At 44.0% G+C, this 26,228-nt stretch overlaps 1 protein-coding gene across 1 annotated transcript in view; it reads right to left on the bottom strand.

Annotated features, from left to right (window-relative positions):
- LOC123377446 (fibrous sheath-interacting protein 2-like) overlaps positions 1-26,228 on the bottom strand; it is a 63,297-nt gene that overhangs the window by 22,851 nt on the left and 14,218 nt on the right. Inside the window, exons 3-10 of the mRNA XM_045030372.1 lie at positions 25,832-25,993; positions 22,661-22,800; positions 22,200-22,344; positions 20,674-20,784; positions 19,888-19,987; positions 13,112-13,236; positions 8,964-10,159; positions 5,732-8,891 (exon numbers count right to left, since the gene is read on the bottom strand). Coding sequence (XP_044886307.1) covers positions 5,732-8,891; positions 8,964-10,159; positions 13,112-13,236; positions 19,888-19,987; positions 20,674-20,784; positions 22,200-22,344; positions 22,661-22,800; positions 25,832-25,993 — 5,139 coding nt within the window. The remainder of the gene's footprint in view (positions 1-5,731; positions 8,892-8,963; positions 10,160-13,111; positions 13,237-19,887; positions 19,988-20,673; positions 20,785-22,199; positions 22,345-22,660; positions 22,801-25,831; positions 25,994-26,228) is intronic.

The raw sequence follows: 26,228 nt of genomic DNA, 5'->3' as shown, positions 1-26,228 counted from the left end.
TGCATATTCCAATTCTGGCACCAGCCCACCTAGCCTCCGAGTAAGTTAATCGGAAGGGGTATTTCTCTATGGTTCTCCAAGCACTTGTGGATCACCATGGCTGTTTCATTGACATTAACGCAGGCTGGCCTGGAAAGGTGCATGACATACGCATCTCTCAGAACACTGGCCTGTTCAGGAAGCTGCAAGCTGGGACTTTTTTCCCAGACCAGAAGATCACCATAGGGGAAGTAGAAATGTTCATTGTGATCCTTGGAGACCCTGCTTACCCTTTAATGTCGTGGCTCATGAAACCCTACACAGGGAGCCTTGACAGTAGCAAGGAGCGGTTCAACAACAAGCTGAGCTGGTGGAGAATGTGCTTTTGGCTGTTTAAAGGGCCGTTGGTGCTGTCTGTATGGGAAGCTGGACCTGGCCGATGACAGCATCTCCGTGGTTATATCCACGTGCTCTACCCTCCATAACATTTGTGAAGGGAAGGGTGAAAGATTCATTCGGGCATGGAACTCGGAGGTTCAGCACGTGGAGATTGAATGTGAACAGTCAGAAAACAAGGCTATTAGAGGGGCCCAGCGCGGGGCTGCAAGGATTAGGGAGCAATTTGAGGCTGAAAGCCACCAGTAATATTTGGTGCCCTGCACAGGAGTGAAGTGCAGTGGGTCCAATGCTAGTAGGAATCTGTGTTTGCTACGCTGACTTGCAGTGCCTATTGCTTTCCTGGGCTAAGGTATCTTTTACTGTATGCAATAATAAAGAATGTTTTCAAAGCCAAAAAATCCATTCATTGAAAAGAAAATTCATTTATTGAAAAGAAACACAACTGTTTGGGAAACAGAAAGGGCAAAGGGGTGGGGTGGGGAACGGTACAATCACAGATTTGTGTATGTCCTGTTATCATACTCAGCCTTCCTTCCTGTCTGGAGTGCTGTGCAATGAGTGCTGCACTTCAGGATGGCTATAATACATGGTAATGGGGGTTGAGTGCAGTGGGTAAGGGTCGTAATTTTCAGAGCTGGGTGGTGAAGCTACAGGTGTTGGAGGCAACTGGTGGCGATAAGAACCCGGATGTTGAGGAAAGTGGGTTGGAGGTGACATGAGGGCACAAGGGAAAGAGTTTTGGGACAAGGGCTGCAGGGGAAGCGGGGGTGGTAGTGCTCTGCCTGCATGGCTACAAGCGCCTGAATCAAGTCCGCTTGGTGCTCCATGATGCTTATCAGCCGATCCATGCTTTGCTACTGGAGCTCCATGCTTTTGTGCCAGCGCTCCTCATTCTGCTGGCGGATCATCCTTTCACTCTCCCTCCACTCCTGCACTTTTAGATTCTCATTAAGTGACTGCTGCATTACTTCATGCAGCATGTCATTTTTGCTTCTACGTGGCCTCTTTCTAATTCTTTGCAGTCTTTCGGCCGGTGATAACATGGACTGCTGAGATCTCAAGGTTGCATCTGTAAAAGCAAAATGCAACATTTAACGGAGGCAGCATTGTTCACACTAGACAGAGCAATGATTCCCCCATATTTAAGGGCAAGCACAGTCTACACAATAGCATAATTTGCCCATCCATAAGCAAGCGCATATAACCCATGGGAGCCCCAAAATGGTGAGTAAGCACAGGGTCAAGGGGGACTGATTGTTTCATGGCTGTACTGTCCTCTGGGTTTCTGTGCCTTGGGGGGAGCCAACAGCTGCAGGGGGCCCCTATACTCAACACTGTCCCCACATTTTCCACAGTTCATCCTGGAAGATATCTTGCTGCTGAGGGTGACCTGGGAAGCAAGGGAGGGTTTTCTATTACAATGCAGCTTCTGCCCTGGCCCATATGCAGCTTGCCTGTGTGCAGCAATGGTCCTCCCACCCCTCATGGTACAGTGTCACAGACATGTTAGCCTGACTGGGATAAGGACCACAGTGGCTCTCCTAAGAAACCTGCGCAAGTGCATTGCCCAAGTTCTGAATGAGACCTTTTAAGAGCTCACTGAGGCTGATTACTGAGATGTGAGAGAGCACATCAATGCCCTATTTTGCATCTAGGCATGGATGCAGCCCTAACCCTCCTCGCCCCAAGAGCCCGCACTGAATAACTTCCTTCCCAAACTAAAAGCCACTTACCGGGCACTTCCTCTGGTGTTTGTCCTTCCCCAAGCACCAGTTGCCGTGACTGGGTACCTTCTTCCTGGCTTGAAAACAACACCTGGCTGCATGCATCTAGGGATGCCAGAGTGTCATCCTTCTCCTCAGCACCCTCGCTCCCGCTTTCCTCCTCCTCCTGCCTTGTTGAACTGGGTTCTGAAGTGTCCATGGTGATGGGGTCGCCCCCAAGTATTGCGTCCAGCTCTTTGTAGAAACGGCAGGTCAAGGGGGCAGCACCAGAGTGGCTGTTTGCCCCGCGGGCTTTGTGGTAGGCATTCTGTAGCTCTTTCACTTTGCAGTGCATCCTGGTCACGGCCCCTTTCCATCATGTCCCTTGATATCTGCCCAAAGATATCATAATTCCTACGGCTGGAACACAGCTGGGACTGGACAGCTTCCTCCCCCACAAACACTGATGAGGTCCAGCACCTTGCCATTGCTCCATACTGTGGATCGCCTGGCGCATGGAGGCATGGTTACCTGGAAAGATTCATTGAGAGCACTCCATGCCTGGCTGAGCAAACAGGAAGGGGATTTTCAAAATTACTAGAGAATTTAAAAGGCAGGTCTGATGGTTGGTTACCTGAGGGAAGGGCAGTAGAGTTCAAAGTGATGACCAGAGTGGTTAGAACAGGCATTGTGGGACACTTCTGGAGGCCGATCAGACCGCATTAACAGACCAGGGCATCCACACTGGTGCCGCGGTGCTCCAGTGGGGGCACATCAAACCTTATTCCACTCGCCGAGGTGGATTACCAGAGCACTCTAGCTGCGAAGTCCGGGCGCTCTACGTGCCTTGCCAGTGTGGACGCGTCATGAGTTAGAGTGCACGGGGCTGCTTTAATGCACTCTAACTTGCAAGTGTAGCCATGCCCTTAGTCTTTGCTCCCGAACCAGTCAAGTGAAAGGACCGAAACAACGGCTAGATGCCAGGCAATGGGGGCACCATGGTAGGAGCTGGAGAGCTCAGATAGTATTGCTAATCTCTAACACTAGCTAGAGACCAATGTAATGCTAACGTGACCAACAATAGCAAAGTAAAAACACATGGCAAAGGAGCAGCTGGTTGTGGAGCCAGTTGGCTCTGGCAGCAAGAAAGGAAATAAGGGCGACTGGGGCAGTAGGTTCTTTATAGCTTTCTGCCCCATGTCCGGGTGCCCAAGGTGGATGGCCTGTAGCTCCAATGTGTATGACTTTCTCTGTGGTTCGGAGCTCATGGTGCCAAGGGTGCACATGTCTCAAGAGTGGGGATCTGGCCAGGCAGAGGGACGAATTCTGCTTTGGACAAGGGAGGGCCAGGACAGAAACTAAATGTTAAATGAACTGAATCATGGGAAACCCCAAGACAACCCAACGTGACGCTCTAGAATGGAAAACAGAGTCCCACTTTCTCTTCTGAAGAACCTACTCTGCTGGCCGAGGGGCTGCCACAGCAAAGGCTATAAGAAAGAGGAGAAAAGGAGACACTCCTAGGATGAAATCTTGGTCTTGCTGAAGTCAATGGGAGGTTATGAGCCACTAGCTTCCCTCCTGGAGAGGGAACCAAATCCAGGAAGCTGCAGCACTTCCAAAATGTGGGTGAAAATCAGTAAAAAACAAATAATGGCTTTTGTAAAACCCAGGATTTTTTCAGTAAAAATCCATAAAAACTGGAAATGAAGGGCCTTACTGATGCAGCAAAGCTCTTAAGCTCTTAGTCCCATTGACTTCAGTGGGATTCACATGCTTAAAGTTAAGTGTGTGTGTAAATGCTTTTGAGATCATGGCCCTGGGGAGGGTAGGATGAACAATTTTTTACTCAATCTGAATATGAAAATTCCTATGTCACAACCTGCTCCAGTCCTCCTCTCTGGACAGATCCTAGTCAGTTGGGATGGGATCCCACTGCCGAATCCCATGTGCTGCTGAGCCCCCTGGGTCTGGCAGGTGATTGGTCATGATTCTTAGCTCTGGGTCTCTCAGGTGCATTCCCAGGTGTAGACCCTGGGTCTGACACTCTTCTTGGGAATGAGACCCTGCAGTCTGACCACCCAGGCTCCCTCCTTCCTCCACTCTCTCCAGCTGGGTCTTCTGTTTCTGGTGATGAAAAAGCCCCTTGGCTTAGAAAGCACCAGTCTCTGACATGCTGGGGCAGGTGATCAAGTGGAGAAACTGAAGTTCTCCCAGCTGTGTGCTGAGCAGGGGGGATTCCAGCTTCCCCTTCTCCCCAGAAAGATTTCCGTGAAAAGAATCCATTCAAAGTCAGTGGCCCTATTCGCAGCTAGCCCTGTGTCCCAGCAGAGGACAGGCATCATGGCTGAGGGCTCATTGTTAACTTTCTAGGACATGTTCCCACTGTGACATTCTGTACCTCAGGGGAACACCCAGCACCCCCGTGTTCATCCTTATAATATAATTGTGTGGTATCTAATGCAAAATTTGTCAAGTCAGGTGTCTTCAGAAGGCTTATGATGTACTGAGCATTGTTATAGTAATGTTATAGGTTGTAATTTCATATATATAGTTATGAGGCTGAGAATGTGTCCTCATGGCTTAAAACAAGCCCAGGCAAAAACTCTCTAAGAGCAGAGGGGCAGTTCACACCTCATCAGGGCATGTATGGGACAAACCCAGCCCAGCCTCACAGGAACAAAAGACACTGGCCTAGGCAACAACAAAGGATCTGTTGGACTCTTGAGTGAGTTACTACCCTTCCGTTGGTCAGTTTGGGACTGCGATGAAGTAATGCTCACCTGACTCTGAAGAGTGGGGGCAAAGCCAAGAGCGAAGAAAGAATATGATAAAAGGGAGAGACATTTGCCATTCTCTTCCTTTCTCTTCCACCTCCATCTACAGACTAAGCAACTAAAGCACTGATCAAAGGAGAGATCCTGGCTGAAGGGCAACCAGCCAGCCTGTGGTGATAAGAATCTAAGTTTGTATGGGCATTGAAAGTGTTAAGATCGGTTTAGAATGTGTTTTGCTTTTATTTCATTTGACCAAATCTGACTTGCTATGCTTTGACTTATAATCACTTAAAATCTATCTTTCATAGTTAATAAATTTGTTTGTTTATTCTACCTGAAGCAGTGCGTTTGGTTTGAAGCGTGTCGGAGACTCCCCTTGGGATAACAATCCTGGTACATATCAATTTCTTTGTTAAATTGTCGAAGTCATATAATCTTGCAGTGTCCAGTGGGCATAACTGGACACTGCAAGACGGAGGTTCCTAGGGTTGTGTCTGGAACTGGAGATATTGGCTAGTGCCATTTGGTTGACAATCCAAGGAGCAGCTTACATGCCAGAGACTGTGCGTGAACAGCTCAGGAGTGGGGTTTCTCACAGAAGACTCCCAGAGCCAAGGATCAGAGTGACCTAGCAGATCACTGGTCCAGATAAAACCAGAGGGGAACATCACACCCAATCTTTTGCATGAGCCTCCACTACCCAGAATAGACCGGTTGTTAACATCCTGGGATGCCTTAACCCAAGATGGAAGTTACAATGCAAAGGGACAGTTACAGGGAAGGTTACAATCAAGGCATTCACAAAACAAAATGGAGTTTACAAGTTGACACAGACATATCCCCCAGACTACCAATCTCACTCTGTTCACTTACCTCCTTTGGTTTTACATCCAGCCGTCCTGACACATCCAGAGAGGGACGTCTTTCTCTTTTTCTCTTTTCTTCAGCTCCACTAGTTTCAGCTGCAAGACTCTTCCCAGCCACTGATGCTCTTCTCAGGTCTGCTATACTCAGTCCAGTGTAAGCGAAGCATGCTTTTTTCAGCTCCTCAAGAGGCTCTGTTTTTATGGAAATAACTGCTAAATGTTCTGACACGATGTCCGGATCTATTTGTAATGCTTTATTTCCAATATAAGGGATTATTTTAATGGGTAGCCTGGTTTCTGTTGGTTGCTCATTTGCATTTTCATCTCTGATTGAACATTCTGGCACAGGCACTGTATGAAGGGAAACTTGTGCATGGACTCTGTCAACAATTCTGTCAAGTGCTATAGCGCTCTGGCTGACCATCGGTGGATTGTCTTTAAAAGCAAGTGCTAGATGGCAATTAGAGATTTCGTTAATTATTATACTAGCTACTTGTTGAGGAAAATTTGTTCTGGAACTTGTTACATTATCATAAAAGTCTTGCTGAGATCCAGATTTTTGCAGGACATTATTGTAAATAGCATGAGCCACTTGATTAAGAGTCTCGTTGTGTTCTGGATTTGCCATATCACCTGCTGCTTCCACAAGACTGATTTTATTTTTGGACATTAGGTTTTCCATGGACTGTTTCAGCTTCCCAGCAACTTCATTCACTTCAGTCTTTGATAAACTTCGTTTTTCTGGGCTTCTGCTGTGAGTTGACTTTAAGATTTTAGACAAGAATCTACTTAATATTTCTTCCACAAACATCACTGGTAACACAGGGATATGTGATGCCGAGGGATGTTTTGGCATCTCTATATTGGTAAGAATCTTTTTAATAATACTGACAGCCTCCAGCATTAAAGGTGAACTGGGTGGTGACTCTTCCTCCAAAACGGGTTGAAATTCATGTTTAGAAGTATCACTTACCATTAAAGAAGCTATTCTATTAGCTAAAACATCATTCTTGTTTGTTAGATCTTTGTGAATAGAAACATCAGAGTCTGATTGTTTCAAAATGCGCATATAAACAGAATTGACCTCTCCAGTAGCTTTGCTGTCTTCTTCTTGTAAAGAGTCTGGTTCATTGATATTTTCACTAGTATTTATCTGATTTTTGGAAAGGAGCACTTGCAGTGAATTCATTATTTTGGAAATTACATCCTTCACTGAAGAAATATTTTGTGCATCCAAGTCCACAATGGGAAATATGGACAAAAGTTTATGTAAAAGTTTAGCTGAAAGTTCTTCTATGATGAGAGAAGATAATTCACTAATATCTGATGTTATGGGGTTTGTGTGATCCGAGGGTTCGGTGAGATCTCTAAGCATATCTTCAACAACATTGTCTGCTTCAGCACATTGGTGAGGTGTTAATTCTCCAGAAAAAAAGTTCTGCAATTGATTCCTTGAGATCTCTCTTAATACCAAGTCAGCTATTGCTTCAGAAAGAACTGTGCACCCACTTTTTAAACACTTCTGTATTGTTAACTGGGATCCAAACTGTGGCAAAAGCTTATTGTACACGGATTCTACAACTGTTTGAATAATGGCATCGCCATCTCGATGCAAACATTTAACATACTGAATAATCAAATTCTGATCTTTAGATATTTCTGTCATAACCTTACTTACTAGCTTCATGTGAATAAAGTCAAATTCTGCAATCTGATTTTCCTTTTCTGCAGAGGAAGACATGTTGGAGTGTTCAGGGAGAATTTTAGATAACAGTTTGGTAATTATATCTTCTAAAAATCCATGTGGTGCCCTAATAGTATGTGTGGTGGAAGTTTGGCATTGTGTGCTGAGTTTGTTAGCCTTCTGTAAAACCTCTTCATCAATTAATCCAGATTCTAGAGGCTTAAATATAGTAGATGATGATGCTTTTGCCAATGGTCCCTGAAATTGGTAATCAATAACTTCTCTCCTTATTGAAGTAGCTAATGTTTCTACTGAAGCACTGTGGTCACTTTTAATGTCTGTATAATCTGAGGCTTCAGGACCACATTCTTTCAAAATGTCACATAAACTGGAGTGAATAATTTTAGTAGCCAATGTGCTAACCTGTGGTGGAGGGCCCGGATTCTCCAACAGTGGCAGCTCCTTAACTTGAGACTTTGAACACTCATTTAACATTGAATCAATTAAATTTGTCATCACATGAGAAGGATCAGTGTCAGCTGTCTTTCTGTCCTGGGTGTCTATGTTTTGAGAAGAAGTGATTAATTTGCTTATTAGTTCACTACACATTTCTTTCAAAAAACCAGCAGAATTAATACCATCCTGTGACTGTGTTGCCTGATTCTCAGTTTCACAGGATGGCAGAAACTCACCATGTTCTTCATGCACTGACCTATGCATTGCTTCCCCTTTGGGAGATTTCTTTATGCCTATTTTACAGAATGACTTTCTTGCAAATTGTCTTCCAATTGGGGGTAGAGTCATCCTGGAGCTAAGTGTTCTTATTGTTTCTAGTGCTGGTCTAGAAGATCTTGGTTTGGGAGCTGTGGTGTAGAAAATAGACTTTCTGATTCTCTCTGATGTAGTGGGAGCATCCCGTGCAGAGAACTGGTTACACTGGAGAGTTGGAAGATTATGTGGAATTTCCTTTTCCATTTCTGTTTTTTCCTCTGAATTAATCACCATGCCAGGAACACTGATAGGTGGAAAGGTTTCTCTTAAGTCAACTTCTAATTTTTTAGCAGACATTTTCATTCCTTCTGACATTGTAACACCCTGACCAGGAATTTTATTATTTCCAAATGCTTGTTGAGGTTTTTCCATATGAAGATTTCCAAATTTCGATTCTGAAGTAATTTCCATCTGATTTTGACTGCATTGCTCTAATATGGCACCAGTTATCTCACTTACCATGATGGTTTCTTCGGAGATGTCACTAAATGGAGATGTTTCTCTTTGGCTAATTTCTTTTTCAGGTTTCCACTTGATGATTTCCAGAATTTTGGTAACAGCAATTTTAGCGTAAATGCTCAGTTCTGAATGGAGTCTTTGGACTTGGCAAATTGCATTCTGTATGCTTTCCCTGGTAATCACACTGCTAATCCTTGATATGTCGGAAAAACTATGAAAGGGTTCTAATGTGGGCAGAATTCTTTTATTTGTAGTTCCAGGCACTTTATGTTCAAATGATAATTCTATTTCATTTGCTACTTGAGTTGAGAGAGGCCTTAGGAATGGTTTCTGTTGTGCACCAGACCTATTTTCAACAGGGAGTCTCATTATTTCAGAAAATTTACATTTAAAGTCATGTTTAAATTGAAAGGCTACAAATGACTCCAGTGTGAATATAACACTTTCAACCGTCTCTTTGGCTATTTTATCGATAGAAGCCAAAAAAAAGTGTGGGTCATAAACAGGTAATTCAGATTGTGTGACTCTATTTTTTTCTGATTTGGAAACTCCGCTAGTTGAAACGGATGCAGTGGATATGCAGGACACCAAACACCTGTGGAAGTTATCAAACACAGTTGCTACAATCTCTCTAGCAACTAATCCAATTTCTTTCTGGAAATCTTTATGAAAAGTCCCTGGAGATTCGGTTCTTTTAAATTTACTACAGAACAATCTTTCACTAAGCTCAATTGGAGCCTTCTTTAAAATACAAACAGAATGATCCAGATCTTTTACCCTTATAAAAATGTCCTTGACAACATTCTCAGCCACCTTCAGCATCTTCAAGTTGTCAATGCCATTTGCTTCTGTTCCTCTTTGCTGCTCAAATAATTTTTTGAAAATCCCTTCTGTAGGAAGACTTTGGTTTAAGGCTGAAGAAATATCCCCATCAATCAGACATTTTTTTGGATTGGCATCTTTTGTTGTCGATTCAAGTTTAGAATAAGTTTGGCTAAACGGAAACTTCTCTGTTTTGAAGTTCTTTCTGGGAAACTCAGCTATAGCTCCCATGCTCACGACCTTCCTGTGCAGACTAGAAATATTTTCAGTCTGAGACTGAGGTGTTTTTGCTGGTTTTCCCTTGTGAATATTTTCTTTGTGGAACTCACTTTCTAGAGTCACCTGTGTGCTCCTTGTCAGAGGTGTGAAAGGTGATTTTTGAGCCAGTAGTGGAGTTGGTTTCCCTCCTGTCACGGTCTTGTGATCAGTTGATAAGCTGGTGGGTTTTATGCCTGTGTCTGTAAAGATGACCCTTCTGCTCTTGGAGGATGGAAGACTTCCAAACACATCAATGATCTCTTCATTGCAGCTACTAGAGTTCTCATAAGAGCGTACTGATCCTGCAGCTGTCGTATGTGTTTTAGCTCTGATTCTCTCTTCGTACTTTGTTACAGCGGGGTATAAGATACTTGTTACTTCAGCCAGGAACCATGTCATTATATTCTGAATTTTACTGTTCACGTCTTCAGTTCTGTTCTTCTGCAATACAGGCAAATGTGAAAGGACACGTTAATGTGTTCATTTACTCCAGTTTTACCTTCTTCACGTGGTATAAACTACTTACTGTATCTGATTAAAACATTTAGGATGGACAGTAACAGCTGTGACATCTATAAACAGCTAGTTTAGAAAAGGGCTCACCAGTGAAAGACTAATTAGAGCCACATTGGTTCCTCTGGAGCTCTGAAGTTATGGCAGCCTCTACTTTCCAAAGACCCCGGGGAAAATCGTGCCTCCCCTGGAGTCCATGGGACTTGTGCCATTGACTTCAAGAGTGCTAGGATCTAACCCCATTAGCCCAAGGTGACTGAAGTTTGCCTGTTTGTCCCTACCACAGGTGTCAGGGAGGGCTAGGAGTATGACACACCTCTGAGCACATTCTGTGGGGTGAAGTCAGAGACTCCATCCCGTGCTGTGTGGGAGAGTGCAGCAAAGCGCAGCTGTTAACCCCTGGACAGTCCTGAGTATTTATACAGTCTGACGGAGTCTCATTCTTAGCCAAGGGCCATTGCAACTTGCACTGAAGCAGCCTTGATGCCCAAGTTTTGATCCTAGACTCTTGCTGTCTTGAGGGTGAAACCTCTGAGACATTCTGGCCAGTTCATGCTGGAGCTCCTGGGAGTTTCAGAGGAAGCTTTTACAGCCCTGCCAGGCCTCAGTAATCACAGTACTTCACTCAGCTAGGCCAGCTGTGGCCCTCTCTTGGGAACAGCACACCACAGTCATATTTGCCCAGTGGCTAAGCATGTCTGGGGGCATCCGACTGGGAGGCAGCTGTTCTCCCTGCACAGCACATGCGTGACAGGGGCCCGTGCCTGGTGCTGGACTGTCTCCTTGTCCCACAGAAGTCACTTGTCAATCAGCATATTTCTCTTTGGGGCAGATAATCAACTAATCTGCAGGCTGTTTTCTGTGTGTCATAGTGACCGTGGAAGGGTCTGTGTTTTCTCTGTACATGCTGCTCTCCGGTCCGCCGAGCTGCAGGAGGAGGCATCCAGCAACACCAATAATACTTTTATATACTCAAAGGGCTGCCCCAACATTGGCTAAATGTCCCTCCAGCCCCTCTTCCTCCTCCAGGAGGTAGGTGAAGTAATTATCCCCATTTTACCGATGGCAGAATGGAGAGGTAAGTGACTTGCCCAAAGCTCCTATCTAGTAGCCATGGCCCCTGGACCATGGTGCCCACCAGGTAAATCACTCAGGGACTCTCTTACCTTTTCCCAGTGGGGATGATGATGCCATTTCACATTTATATAGCATATGTTTCTCTGTAGATCTCCAAATGCTTTACAAATCTGGGTATGCCTTGATAGATTGGCTGACTCACAGAGAGATTAAGGCAGTATCTACACTGAATTCCCTCGATTGCTACCATAGGGAGAGCTGCTTCAGAGGCAGTGCAACAAAAACATAGCTTGACACCTTGTTTCTGTCAAGATGCCTCCCCAGTATGTTGGCTCATGCCACTGGAATGATTAGCTCAGAACTTTGAATTAATGAAATCTGACCTGTCAGGGGCCAGAGGCACAAAATCTAGAGTGCAGATGTACTGCACTATGTAACTTTGGAGAACATACTGTGATAAAGTTCCCCCTCTGCCTTGGTGGGTCCTGTGTTTTCTGGTGCATTTTCTCACCTTAGAGGTTCATGGCAGTCCTCAGTTTGGCCCCTTTTGTTAGTGGCACAAACCTGCCATTCACTCAGCTAACCTCATCACTGGCCAGCATGGGGGAAAGGGAGAACAATCTCCGTAGTCTCTGTTGTCCCATCTAGTGAGTTGGGGACAGGCCAGATCCGTTTCCAAATTAGACCGTCCCCTCTGGTGTGTCTCACAGACCAAGTCAACTCCTCCTGTGTCAGACAGGGAGTTTGGGGGAAAAGGGGGAACCCGGGCCCACCCTCTACTCTGGGTTCCAGCCCAGGGTCGTGTGGATAGCAGCTGTCTACAACATCTCCTGTAACAGCTGCAACAGCTACAACTCCCTGGTCTCTCCCAGCACCTCCCTGGTCTCTCCCATGGTCTCTCCCAGCACCTTCTTTATCCTCACTGCAGGACCTTTCTCCTGATGCCAGATAGCGTTTGTACTCCTCAGTCCTTCAGCAGAACGTCCTCTCACTCTCAGCTCCTTGCACACCCCTCACTGACTGAAGTGAGGTCCTTTTTAAACCAGGCGCCCTGATTAGCCTGCCTGTCTTAATTGATTCTAGTAGCTTCTTAATTGGCTCCAGGTGTCCTAATTAGCCTGCCTGCCTTCATTGGTTCCAGCAAGTTCCTGATTGTTCTGGAACCGCCTCTGTTATCTTACCCAGGGAAAAGGGACCTGCTTAATATGGGGCTAATGTGTCTACCTTCTATCACTCTCCTGTAGCCATCTGGCCTGACCTTGTCACAATACTGTAGTTCCTCAGCCAAGCAAGTTTTGGAGCCTTGCAAGTCAGCTTCCCATTGGAGAAGAAATCAGGGATGCAGAGTATGGGTATATTCTAACGGAAACTGGTTTATTTACATCAGACACACCAGACCTTGAACAGATATGGTCACAAACAGCACACAGCCAATTCCGCTTTCAAAAATCTCAGCGCAAGCACCAGTGCCTGATTCCCAGGAAGCAACTCTGCCATAATAATTGACTCTAGCCAGAGAGATTAAGGTGGAGAGAGAAAGAGAGAGAGAGCACAAACTCTCTTCCCATTTGCAACATCTTCCCCCAGAAGAAGATGCATCACAAAACTAACAACAATACAACTTTTCTTCAAAGATTGTACCCCACTCACAGCCTACAAAAAGAACTTATAAGAGTATAGATAACAGTGGCATCTGGTGACTTATACATAACAATACATTTCATATGTGCAATATGACAACTTTTACTTTTATGTTACTTTTAGTTTTATGTCTGGAGATCTGTATGTGCAATCAGTTCATACCTGAAAATATGCTCTTTTCTTGTTTGTGATATTATTAGCAATCTGATCAAAAGGCTGTTGAGAGACCATTGAAGAAAGTAAGATTTTCTTTCCATTAACTGAAGGGCGACTAGAGGCATTAGCTTCTGGAAAATAAATTACAAAAAACTTCAGGTGTCTAACTGTTACATATAGAAAATGTGATGGCGTGGGGGAGCTAAAAAGAATTTATTGCCATGAGTATGGGATGAATACATTGCACACACATGGAAGAGCCATGAGTGAATTATACAGAATATTCCTAAATCAAGTGGCAGTAAAATGTTTATCCTGCACTACACTGCTTCATAGGTCATGCCATTTATTTTGTGCATTTCTGGTCCTTCTTAAAGTCTCACTGTTATTTGAAATATATTAGTTTCTATGCAAACAGTCATCAGAGGGGTAGCCGTGTTAGTCTGGATCTGTAAAAGCAGCAAAGAGTCCTGTGGCACCTTATAGACTAACAGACGTATTGGAGCATGAGCTTCCGAAGAAGTGGGTATTCACCCACGAAAGCTCATGCTCCAGTACGTCTGTTAGTCTATAAGGTGCCACAGGACTCTTTGCTGCTTATGCAAACAATGACATTAGTATGTGCACAGTTTAGCAACTTCTACAAGTGCCATACAGTGTTACTTTTATATTAATTCAAAATGCATCCCATAGTATTGGAAACACAAGAGTTTATGTGGTGGTTGTGATGTTGTATGCCATATGATTTTATGAAAATATGCTAATCATAGAATCATAGAATATCAGGGTTGGAAGGGACTTCAGGAGGTCATCTAGTCCAACCCCCTGCTCAAAGCAGGACTAATCCCCAACTAAATCATCCCAGCCAGGGCTTTGTCAAACCTGACCTTAAAAACCTCTAATGAGTGTGAATATAATGTAACTGGAATATGCTTCATGCAAAAGGTCTCTTGTAAGGTATCATTACAAAGCTTATAATCTACTGAGTGTGGTCATCCTATTTGTATAAATGTATCATTCTTGTATCTGAAACTAGAAATATGAAATATAACTCTGAGGTCCTATTGTAATTATGCAAAGTGTGGGCCATTAGTGGTGGTTTGGAATCTTGATTGCTCCCATTAACCAGGACAATTGTTTGTAGATGGCTCTGTTTACTTGCAAGCCTTCCTGTGAGTCAGGCTGGGAAGAATGGAGGCTTGGAGTCTCACAAGACATGTGACCATGTCACCTGGTACTGGGATCCATCTTAAATCTGGGGCTCTTCCATTTAAATGGAGGGGTGGGGACCCAGAGAGGCAAACAATTCCCACCTTGTGCCAAAGCTATATAAGGGGTTGAAAGAGAACAAAGGAGGTGGCAGTCATGAGAAATCCCCTAGCTACCACCTGAGCTGGAACAAGGACTGTACCAGGGAAAGGATTGGGCCCAGACTAGAAAGGAGTCTAGTCTGTGAAAGAAGCTTATTGGGACATTTCTGAGGGTGAGATTTATCTGTAATCAGTTTCTTAATGTATTAGGCATGTTTTTGTTTTATTTTGCTTGGTAACTTACTTTGTTCTGTCTGTTATTACTTGAAACCACTTAAATCCTACTTTTTATATTTAATAAAATCACTTTAGCTTATAGATTAACCCAGAGTAAGTAATTAATTCCTGGGGGAGCAAATAGCTGTGCATATCTCTCTATCAGTGTTATAGAGGGTGGACAATTTATAAGTTTATCCTGTATAAGCTTTATATAGAGTAAGATGGACTTATTTGGGGTTTGGATCCCATTGGGAACTGGGTGTCTGGGTGCTAGAGACAGGAGCACTTCTTAAGCTGTTTTCAGTTAAGTCTTCAGCTTTTGGGGGACATGGTTCAGACCTGGGTCTGTGTTTGCATCTGGCTCAACAATACAGGGTACTGAACTCCCAAGTTGGCAGGGAAAACAGGCTCAGAGGTAGTCTCAGAACATCAGGTGGCAGTCCCAAGGGGGTCTCTGTGACCAAACCTGTCACAGTGGTGTAGTCGAGCAGGAATCTGTGCACAGATGACTGCTTTGAAACACTGGTAGTGATTTTAAGTGAGTTTTGAGTCTGGTGACTGGAGAACAGACAAAGTGGTTACTGGTTTGTTATTTCGGGTGAGGGAAATAAGCACAAGAAAACAGAAAAATGACTACCAGTGAGGCAGCTACAAAACTAGAACTGGCCAGACTGGAAGCAGAAGAGAAGGCAAAGGATCGTGAGTTTCAACTGAGGCTCAAAGAAGCAGAGACAGCCAGGGAAGAGATTGCACATAGAAGGGCTATGGAGGCAGAGGCAGCCAGGGAGGAAGCTGCTCAGAAAAGAGCCATGGAAACCCAGAGGTAAGCCCTGGAACTCAGGCAGTTGGAAGCTGATGAAAAAAGGGCTGCACACCAGCAAGCCCTGGAGTGAAAAGACAGAGAAATACAAGCCCACATTGAGACCCAGAAGCATGAACTGACTGTAAGGGAGTGGAAGAGACAGAACCCTTCAGCAGCTGGCTCCACTTCCCCAAAAATCCAGCATGATAAATCCAGTGATATTGCTGAATATTTCATCACCTTTGAGAGACTGTGCACCCTCCATGCAATTCCTGAAGATCAAAAAATGACCACATTGGTAGCAAAATTGACTGGCAGAGTGTAGAACTGATAAATGAAATTGTTTTTAATTGTTCACTTTATTAATGTAACTTCTGTTTACCATTTATTATACTTGCCTACATTGTACCTTCTGTCTACTGTTTGCCATCCACTACACTTGTCTATATTGTAACTTCTGTTCACTGTTTGCCATATTGTAATTCAAACCCCATTTTAAAACGCTCACTCCATTTTGTAAAAGCTTCCTCCAACCTTCATTTTTGAAAATCCTGCTGTAATCTTATTAGTTTAGTTTAGATGTGTGACTGAGGTATGTATGGATGATGGAATCAACCTCCAGCCCCAGCCTGTCCTGATGAAATAAAGTTCAAACCCCAGCAGCTGAAGATGCAGACAAGAGCCCTAACAAAGTAAAAAGAGTCCACCCTAAAAAGAAAAGGTACAATAGAAGGAAGATCAAAGCCAGGTCCGAGGCTGAAAGTCATGCCTGCAATTGACGGGTGATCAATCACCAACCAAGGCAGCATGACACAGCAAGACCTATAGACTCTGGATTCAAACTAAGGCCTACAAAAAAGATGGATGAGATGGAAGACTTTGGAGGGTAACATTCTGCTACCAACAAGGAAGGACATCGGTGCATGCCCAACAGAGACCCAGCTCGTCCTTGTGCCTGGCTTTCCTGGCCAGTTAGCCGCCACAAGCTACGAACCCAAGCTGCAAAATCAAGCCATGAACTTAAGCTATCTTCAGGACTGGTAACTATGCAGCAGCTGCAGAACATCTAATGGGTGTGTGTGTATATAGGTATTAGGTATAATGTGAGTGTATAAAAATTAAGATATTAGTTATTGGTCATAAATCAAATTATCATAATAAATGTGGCATCTTTGTTTTGCCCCCTGAAAAGATCCTGTGTAGTTTTGTCTGTACAACTACAGTTTTGGACATATTCAATATGACGCCAATTGATGATGCTTCAAACTATGGTAAATATAAGGAACTGGTTTTGACACAGTTTCAGATTGTTAACCTACAGGGTTAAATTCAGGAGTCTTAAGAGAGGATCTGGACTGAGTAATGTGCCTTATGTAAATGAAACGAGAGATTTGTTAGATAAGTAGGTAAGGGGAAACAAGCATTACAAGCTTGGAAAAAATGTGTGATTTGGTTACTCAAGAACAATTCCTGAATATTTGCAGTGATGATGTAAAACAGTATTTGAGAGACCTCTCAATCTCATCAGGGATACCTGAGAAGTATGCACTATGGTGAGGGAAGAACTCGTGACTGAGTATGTCCAGAGGTTCAGGAGGGAGTTGAAGGACATGATGAAAATTGTCCAAAACAACCTCCAGAGCAGTCAGGCCAAGCAAAAGGCACGGTATGATAAAAATACTTGTAAATGCACTTTTGACATAGGAGATTTGGTCATGGTACTCAGCCCTGCAAAAAAAGTTCAAAATGCAAAGCTCCTGGGAGGGGCCCTTTAAAGTGATGGAAGTGGCAAGTGAGGACACTTATAAAGTTAAAAAGCTCCTTGATGATACTGTGCCCCAACTGGTACACGCAAACAGACTCAACGCTTATCACAGTAGAGTGGCTGGGGTAAACATGATCTGTTGTGTCAAAGGGGAAACTGAGGCATACCCACTCACTGATTTGATGGCGGAATGCCAAGACGGGTCAACTCTGGAAAGTATGGAAATCTGTAGTGAGCTGACATCAGTCAAAAAGGGGGAAGCATTGTCAATGCTGCAAAAGTACAGTGTGGTATTTTCCAACAAATCAGGGAGGACACACTTGCTGTCCCATAGAATCCTCACGAAAGGGACTCAGCCCCCCGCCCCCTTCCAGGCCTTACAGGGCCACTGGCAAGGTGAAGGAGCAAATTTGGGCTGAGATACAAAGCATGTTGGACCGGGGGGGGGGTGATTAAGGAATCTGACAGTCCATGGGCTTCCCCTGTGGTCTTGGTCCCCAAAAGGGATGGTACTGTAAGATTTTGTGTAGACTATAGGAAACTTAATGCTGTCACTGTAACAGATGCATACCCCATGCCAAGAACTGATGACATGCTGGATGTGCTGAGCCAAGCCAAGTACCTCAGTACCTTTGATCTAATCAAAGGTTACTGGCAGATCCCTTTGGAGGGGGAAGCACAACAAAAATCAGCTTCTATCACTAATATAGGGCTCTATGAATTTATGGTGTTACCTTTTGGTCTGGTAAATGCTGGTGCAACCTTTTAGAGACTGGTCAACAGAGTGTTAAATGGTTTGCAGAATTACGCTGTCCAGAAAAGAAGAATTTTAGGTATACTGCCTCCACCATGGGCAGTGTCCAAGTTTCTGGCAGCAAACTTCCCAAACTGTCCATAAGTTCTGTGCACAGCTTGCAAATGCCACACAGCACTTATGGACCATTTAGGAAGGACACAAGTAGAGGTTTAGTATGTACAAAAGGCAGTGTGGCCTTCGGGTAACCAGACAACAAGTATGAAAAATTGGGACAGGGGATGGGGGGTAATAGGCACCTATATAAAAAAAAGCCCCAAAAATCAGGACTGTCCCTATAAAATCAGGACATTTGGTCACCCTATGTGGCCTAGTGGATAGATCATGGGACTGAGATGCAAGAAAGCTTCATTCTATTCCCAGCTGTACCACTGGCCTACTGGCTGACCTTGGGCAAGTCAATTCTCCTCAACGTGTCTCAGTTTCCCCATCTGGAAAATGGGGCTAATGACACTGACCTCCTTTGTAAAGTGCTTTTGAAATCTAAAGAGCTAGATAAGAGCTGGGTGTTAACAGCCTCCAGCCCATACAGACATGTGGTGGCAGGCACCCTTATTTCAGTATCAGAAGAAATACTGTCAGAGGAAAGATTGAAAAAATTGGATTTGTTTAGTCTGGAGAAGACTGGGGATGTGGGGACATAACAGTTTTCAAGTAGGTAAAAGGTTGTTAAAAAGAGGAGGGTGATAAATTGTTCCCCTTAATCACTGAGGACCAGACAAGAAGTAAGGGGATTAAATTGCAGCAAGGGAGGTTTAGGTTGAACATTAGGAAAAACTTCCTGTCAAGATGGTTAAGCACTGGGACAAATTGCCTAGGGAGGTTATGAATCTTTGTCATTGGAGGTTGTTAAGAATAGGTTGTACAAACATCTGTCAGGGATGGTCTAGACAATACTTAGTCCTGTCACAGTGCAGGGGACTGGAGTAGACGACCCCTTCCAGTCCTACATTGCTGTGTCTCTTTTGTTAATCTATATCCAGTTGTAACTCACTCACCTCCTGGGTGTGGTGTTCTGTCCCATTGGAGATGCTGGGGGACAGAGAGTGAGGGAGATAGATTATGAGCCTGCTCTACAGCCTTAGCTAACAGGCAGTTGCCTTTTAGCTGTAGAGGCTCATGCACTAAGCTCCAGAGACCCCAGATTTGATCCCGCCTGCCAACAACCGGGGTCTGTCGGTGTTACACAGTGCAATGGCATGATAGTATATTATTACAATTATTATGTATAATTAAATTTGTGATTGTAAGATGAAAACAGAATTCACAGGCCAGAGAGAAGAGCTGTGTTTTGAGAAGATGTCTGAAAAAGATCTGGTAGTCAATTAGGAAACTCAATTCCTGATTGTGGGGCAGGGGCGGCTCTAGGCATTTTGCCGCCCCAAGCACGGCAGGCAGGCTGCCTTCGGCAGCTTGCTTGCGGGAGGTCCCCGGTCCTGCGGATTCGGCGGCACACCTGCGGGAGGTCCGCCGAAGCCGCAGGACCAGCGGACCCTCCGCAGGCATGCCGCCGAAGGCAACCTGCCTGCCGCCCCAGGCGCGCGCTTGGCGTGCTGGTGCCTGGAGCCGCCCCTGTTGTGGGGGCAGCTTGCGGGTTGAGCGTTCTATTCCCTGCTGTGAAGAAACAAGGCTGGTGGCAAGGTGAAGTCTGGTAATTGAGGAGCAAGACAAGAGGAGGTGAAGGCATGACTGAGTTTTGGCAGAGGAGTGGTTAAGATGCATGAGAAGGGGACATTCTGGAATTAATAGTAAGTGTATTTGCAGACCCTGGGGACAAGGCAGGAGGCAAAAGGCAGTTACAGATTCTGTACAGATTATTTTATGTGTATAGCCCTTGTTTTGTAATCTCTTAGTCTTTGGATAATGGCTTACCCTGGCCCTTTTCAGGATTTTCAGATTCTTCACTTTGATAACCATCCTCATGCAGTTTTCTCAGGTGGAATGCCATTTTTTTCTCTAGCTTTGCTTGTTTCTAGAGTATTTAAAAAGAATGTGAAAGTGCTGTTTAGCACAAGATTTCCATTGCACAGAGCAAAATAATTTTTTTAGATGCAGTGATATTTTGATAGATGTTTTGTTAAAATGTTTATCTTCTAATTTTATTAGATATTATTTGATGTCATCATACATATATAACTGTCCACATATTTACATCATCTCTCTGACTCCCATCTGTGTTTCTTCCCCCAAAAACAATTTTATATATTAAAATGGCTTTGCACTCATTTGCACCCAAACTTTTACCTAACTGTCTTTCCTTCTCTTCTTTCAAAAATGCAACCAGAACAAGCAATTCAAACTGTTTCTAGAGGAGCTGTGTGTCACACCCACGAAGCTCAAAATTCACAACCATGGTCAGATTCTAGGAGGGCTTTCTATACTGGATAGCATTAATGATAACCCTTATCTATATATTGCTCTTTTGATCGTAATCATCAGAGGCCTGATTTCCAAAGGCATTTAAATCACAGAATATCAGGGTTGGAAGGGACCTCAGGAGGTCAGCTAGTCCAACCACCTGCTCAAAGCAGGACCAATCCCTGACTAATGCCTAACTCTCAGTAATTTTGATGGGAGGTAGGCATCTAAGTATCTTTGGGGATCTTGGCCTAGTGTCCTTGTTCTGTGAGTTTTAAAAGAGATAGTATTTTAATATACCTTTTTAGCTTTCTCTTCTCTGCTTTTCCTTCGTAGATGTTCAGTTCTCGATTCTCGTTTAACATCATCTCCAATTTTCAGCAGAAGTAACATTTCTTTTTTTTCCCATGCCTAAAGATCATAAATTTGCCATGCTGTACCAGAAGGTGATAATTATAAGTGTGTTTTACTAAGTGTGTCTGGCACACATAGCACATTTTCTATTGCTTCATTTAAAGATTTTCATATTGGTACATTCTAAACATATTGGGCCAAATTCAAAAAATTTGGTACCTACAAAATTATTTTTCCAAGTTATAAAATTCTACTCAGTTTTAATGTTTGATTGACAGTGGGCCTGCTGGATAGCAGAATGACAAGTATTCTTCTGTACCATTCATAAATCTATAATTCCAAGGCCAGAAGAGACTACCCTCCTGTACAACACAGACCACAGAACATCCCCCAAATAATTCCTGGAGCAGATCTTTTAGAAAATCATCCAATCTTGATTGAAAAATTGTCAGTGCTGGAGAGTCCACCACAACTCTTGGTAAGCTGTTCCCACGGCTAATTACTCTCACGGTTTCAGCCATCAGCACCCTGTTGGAATCACTGACTTTCAAAGTGACGTGTTCAATGTGTCCCTGTGTACACCACTCTTTAATGTTACAATTCCAGTGCCATGCATTTAGGGCTCAATTTTCTCTGGTCTCCCTTCTTACAAGTACAATTTTGCATCCAGAAAAATTCCACTTTTATTTGTTTGGCCCCTACAAATAACCATTGGCACAAATCCCACTACTAAGATTGCTAACTACCTGATTGTTTGCAGTGTAATTGTAGCTGTGCTGGTCCCAGGATATTGGAGAGACAAGGTGGGTGAGGGAATATCTTTTATTTTCTGTTGGTGAAAGAGACAAGTTTTGAGCATACACAGAGGAAGAGCTCTGTGTAAGCCTGAAAACTTGTCTCTTTCACCAGCAGAAGTTGGTCCAATAAAAGATATTACCTCACCCACCTTGTCTCTCAAATACCTGATTGTGAATGCAAATAAGGGGCGAAACCCTGACTTCACTGATTCAATAGGAGTTTTGCCATTGACTTCAGTGGAGCCAGGATTTCATCCCAAGGGCAGAACTGTCTAAGTGGTAGGATTTGTGACTGTAAAAAGCTGGCACAAAACATGGAGGCAGTGTCTGGAAATTTGAGCCTTAAAATATTAATGTGTAACCCTGCCTAACTGACTTAAAAATGTACATTTTTTTTCTTCCAATATATACCCAAAACACTTATGCATGTGTTTAACACTAAGCCTGTTTGCAGTCCTATTAAACTCAATAGAACTGCCCACATGCTTGAAGTTAAGCACAACATGCATAAGTGTTTGCAACATTGGGGCCATATTAATTAACTCTTTAAAATTCCTCATGGGCTTGCCAGAAAACTCACTCACTACTAATAACTTTAAATATTTGTCAGTTGTCTCGTTAAGGTGTGGTGTAAGTATATATATTTGTCTTGTCTTTCAGTTTCTTGTTTCTAACCTCCTCCATTTTTTTACGAAGATTAAGTTGTTTCTTTTTGTTTTGGCCATGTTGCTTTTTCTCTTCCTCAGCCCATTGAAGATGTCGGTTTTCTTCTCCAGTGGCCTTGATTTTTTCCAATTCCTTATTAATCATGTCTAAATCTCTTTTAAGAAAAGCATAAATAACTGGTTAGAATCAGTTGTGATGATCTCTCCCAGTCAATTTTCTGCTCAGCTCCAGCCATCTTCTTTGCCTGGGTTTCTGCTTGCTTAAGCCACCTGAAAAATTTAGAACTGACTTCACAAAGTTCCTAACACAATTCATGCCCAATTAATAAACAAATCTAAATTAGAATGAGGTATTTCATCATTTACACTCAGTATAGGTAAAAATAAGGCCCCATCCTGCTAGGAGCTCTGTGCAGGCCCCCAAAGATGCTCCCAAGTCAGTAAATTATAAATTTATTTTGTGTCCTGTACCTGTTCCTCATCTGCCCCTCTGGGTCGTGTAAATTTGGACTTTCTTCTCGTAGCAGCCACTCCCCAAAGTGGCAGGTGTCACCTCCTTCTGGAAGCAGACTGGGTTCTTGTCGTTTTGTCACTTGTTTTTCAAGTGTTTTCTGAAAATTGAGAATGGATTTAAGGGCTTTATTTGCCAGGAACGCCTTCACCAATCTGTGTGTTGAGTTCTCAGACAAGCACTTTGCTGAAGGCCAAACCCTCCATTTCACCCCTGAAATGATAGAGTGAGGAGGGACTCTTCTGCAGTTCCTAGCCACTGCAGTCTCACAGTCTCCTCCACTTCGGGAATAAGCAACCAGACCTGTAGCCAGCCAGGCCCCAGATCCTGACTGAACTGAAAATCAGCAAACTCTTTAAATGGACTTTGAGGATGAGAAAAAAAGGACCACTGGTGCCAGAACTGGGGGGAGGGGCAGGGGGCCATGGCCCCCTACTTTTTGACAAAAGAAACATGCAAGTTTGCCCCCCACCCAAAGAGACAACCTGTACCTGCCAATAGTGTGGGGGCAGAGTAAGGGCAGCGGCTTCAGCAGAAGTTACTGAGCATGCTCAGTACAAACCAAGCAAGAAATTTTGGGGGGAGGGGCACATGATCCTGCATGCCCCCCCACGCGTCGCCTCTGGCCCCACTACAAAGGTTCCAGTGCCCTTGCAAAGGATTGTCATTTGCTAAAGTTAAGTTCAGTCTCTTAGAAGCATCTTCTACTTTTGTTTTATTTGTAACCAATTCTGTTTCTGCTGTCTTCACTCGGTATCATGTAAATCTCTGTTCTTTATTAATAACTTTACTCATGATTTTCCTATAAGCTGATTTCAGTGCAGTATATTAAAACTAAAGTGTGCACCCTCATCTGAGTCAAGCAGGCTGGCGTATGTTCTGCCTCTGGAGATAGCAGAGGTGGTAACTTCTGCAAGTGTCCAGTGCTGGGGCTGAGTATTGCAGCGGAGCGCTCTTCAAGAGGGCTGAGGACAGGCGTGCACCTGAGGGTAACTTGCATGGTGAAGTATAGGCTGGCAGAGCGTCTGAGGAGATAGCTGGAGGTGCTGACAGACTGGAGTGTCAGGGAGCTGGCACGCGCATTAGCTCCAGCCAGGCCCTGTCTTGCTGCGGCTGGAGGTAAAAGGTGACTCACAGTCCTGATGCCCCGAGAAATGTGACAGGACTGATGCTGTAACTGAGGAGAACAAATGGCCTTAGGCATTCTGGCTGCCCGCACAGATGCAGGCAGCATGCCTGGTGGGTGCTGGAGGCAGAGTGAACCCCAGCACTAAGTTTTCTAAAGGGAAAGGCCTGTGACCAGAGGAGGCAGGAGCCTGGCCTGTCTGCCCACTTGGGAGACAGCACTTCCTGTGGCCACACTGGCTGTTCTCCCAGCCTCTGATGTCAAATAGTTTAGAGTTCTGCCTGGACCCTGCACTGGAGAGCAAGAGGCTCCCTGCACCCTTCCTTCCCACCCTCTGTCTCTCTCTGCATGCCCATAAAGGCCCAGCTACAGTCCAACCCTCCTGGAGGGGCGATGGTGGCTTGACAGTTAAGGTTGAGTTTAGATTTAAAGCAGGGATTCCACCGCCTTGTCTTGCATGAAGAATGCAGTGTTACTGGCCAACCGCTACTCACAGACAGACCGTCTTGTATGTTTGGGAGAATTTTGGAGGAAATACAAGTAAATCTGTTAATTAGTTTGACTTAAAACAGACTAAAATGATTCCTTTTCAGATTTTGTTGTTGAGATTATAACTTTCCTGGTGCTGCTCTACCTACCACAGCCTAGAATGACAGTCGCTAGACAGCCAAAAATTCACACCCATCGCACACATCATCACACCCACTGTTGGGAAAAAATACATTTCAAGGAAGTTGGTTGTAATTAAGCAAAATTATTAATGAATGTTGTATTTAATTTTTATGATGATACTCAGGGCCAACTCAGTAGCTTGGGTCATTTGTAAACTAGGTCATTCATAAACTAGGTCATTGTGATATCACCATTCTTCTCCTGTTAATTTGCAAGCAGTTCTGTTAGTTGGTTGGATGCTGATTGTTGATGACATACCTGTTCAAAAGTTAGCAAATGCCCAGAACACCAGAATTAGCATTTCCTGTGCAATCTTAATTTTGCTCCCTTCTGTGTAAGCATCATGATAAAGTCTTTAACTACTTGATCACATACTGTTTTTCCCACACAACCCCTGCATCATGCAGTGCCTCAGCTGGACTTGCTCAGGGTTGTGTAGTGAAGGAGGCTGTTGCCTGCTTCATTTGTAACAGAAGTTGGAAGGTGTGTAGTGAACAAGGCAGGGGACTGTGGGAAGAAGAAAGGATGATCCCATGGTTAAGGCAGATGAATGGAGGATTGGATTCTGTTCTTCCTTCTGCCACAGAGTTCCTGTGTGATTCTGGGTAAGTCACTTAACCCAAACTTTTCACAAGTGGTCACTGGCTGTTCCTCATTTTCTGGATGACCAACTTGAGACCCTGGGGACTGATTTACAGAAGTGCTGAATGCTCACAGCTACAGCCAAAGTCACTGGGAGCTGGGCTTTGAACATAAAGTGTTATAATGCTAAAAACTCTGAAGAATCAGATCCTAGGAGTATCAGTTTGGGCACCCAAAATTAGTGGACCGTATTCCTTTCCCTGCACAAGCAACCAGACATAAGCTGTCCACAGCTCTCGTGCCGGTGATAGGAGAGGCACATACTGACCCTTACCTAACACCCCAGCAGAAAAAGAAGCATATCCAATATCCAGCTGGCCATCAGTAGTGAGTGCTAGTCAGCAATGGCTAGGGTGTGTGTGCTGCTCCTTCTGAGAGAAGCAGTCACATGCTGTTGCCATGTCTTGTGTTGGCTCATTGTAGGCAACCTGCCTTGTGCCAGCTGGATGTCTGGAGTGATGCCTGCATGGCCATATGTTGCCTCCTACAGGAGTTTTCTGTGAAGGCAAAATAAGCTATAAAATATGATGGGTGTAAATGTAAAAAGCTCTCACTCTTGGCCAAACTTTTGTTCCCATTGAAGTCAATGACAAAGACCCCATTGGCTTCTAGGGGAGCAGAGTCAGGCCAACACTAAGTGTTTGTGAACACCCGTCCCCCCCATTACTAACATCATGTGATTTTAACCTACTTTGTTCTCATTGGTGACATAGCCTCCTCTTTTAAATCTCCGTAGACTGTCTGTGCGCTTGTAGTAGGAACGCAAATGAGGATTGTGAAGACTCGTATATTTCATTGTCATTATTTGACAGAAAGGATCACCAAGATCGAAACCACTAGAAGGCTGATAAAGCTGCAAAAATATTAACAAAATATCAGCTGTCTGTAGAAGAGAGACATTCCACTATTCTTTATACATCCGGGCCAAAATTTTAAAACATCGTTGGGTTAGATTAATTCCTGATTTCAGCAGAATTACACTAGGTATGAATTTTACCCAAAGAAAAAATTAATCTACTTGTGGTACTCTTAAAGTGAAAGATAAACTTGTCTAAACTCAGCTTTTGAGTAACTGTTCTATTGGTTGC

Source organism: Mauremys mutica, chromosome 9, assembly GCF_020497125.1.
Source record: "Mauremys mutica isolate MM-2020 ecotype Southern chromosome 9, ASM2049712v1, whole genome shotgun sequence".
In the NCBI taxonomy this organism is placed as follows: domain Eukaryota; kingdom Metazoa; phylum Chordata; order Testudines; family Geoemydidae; genus Mauremys; species Mauremys mutica.
The sequence above is the reverse complement of the archived record's forward strand: the minus strand, read 5'-3'. Positions and strand labels throughout refer to the sequence as shown.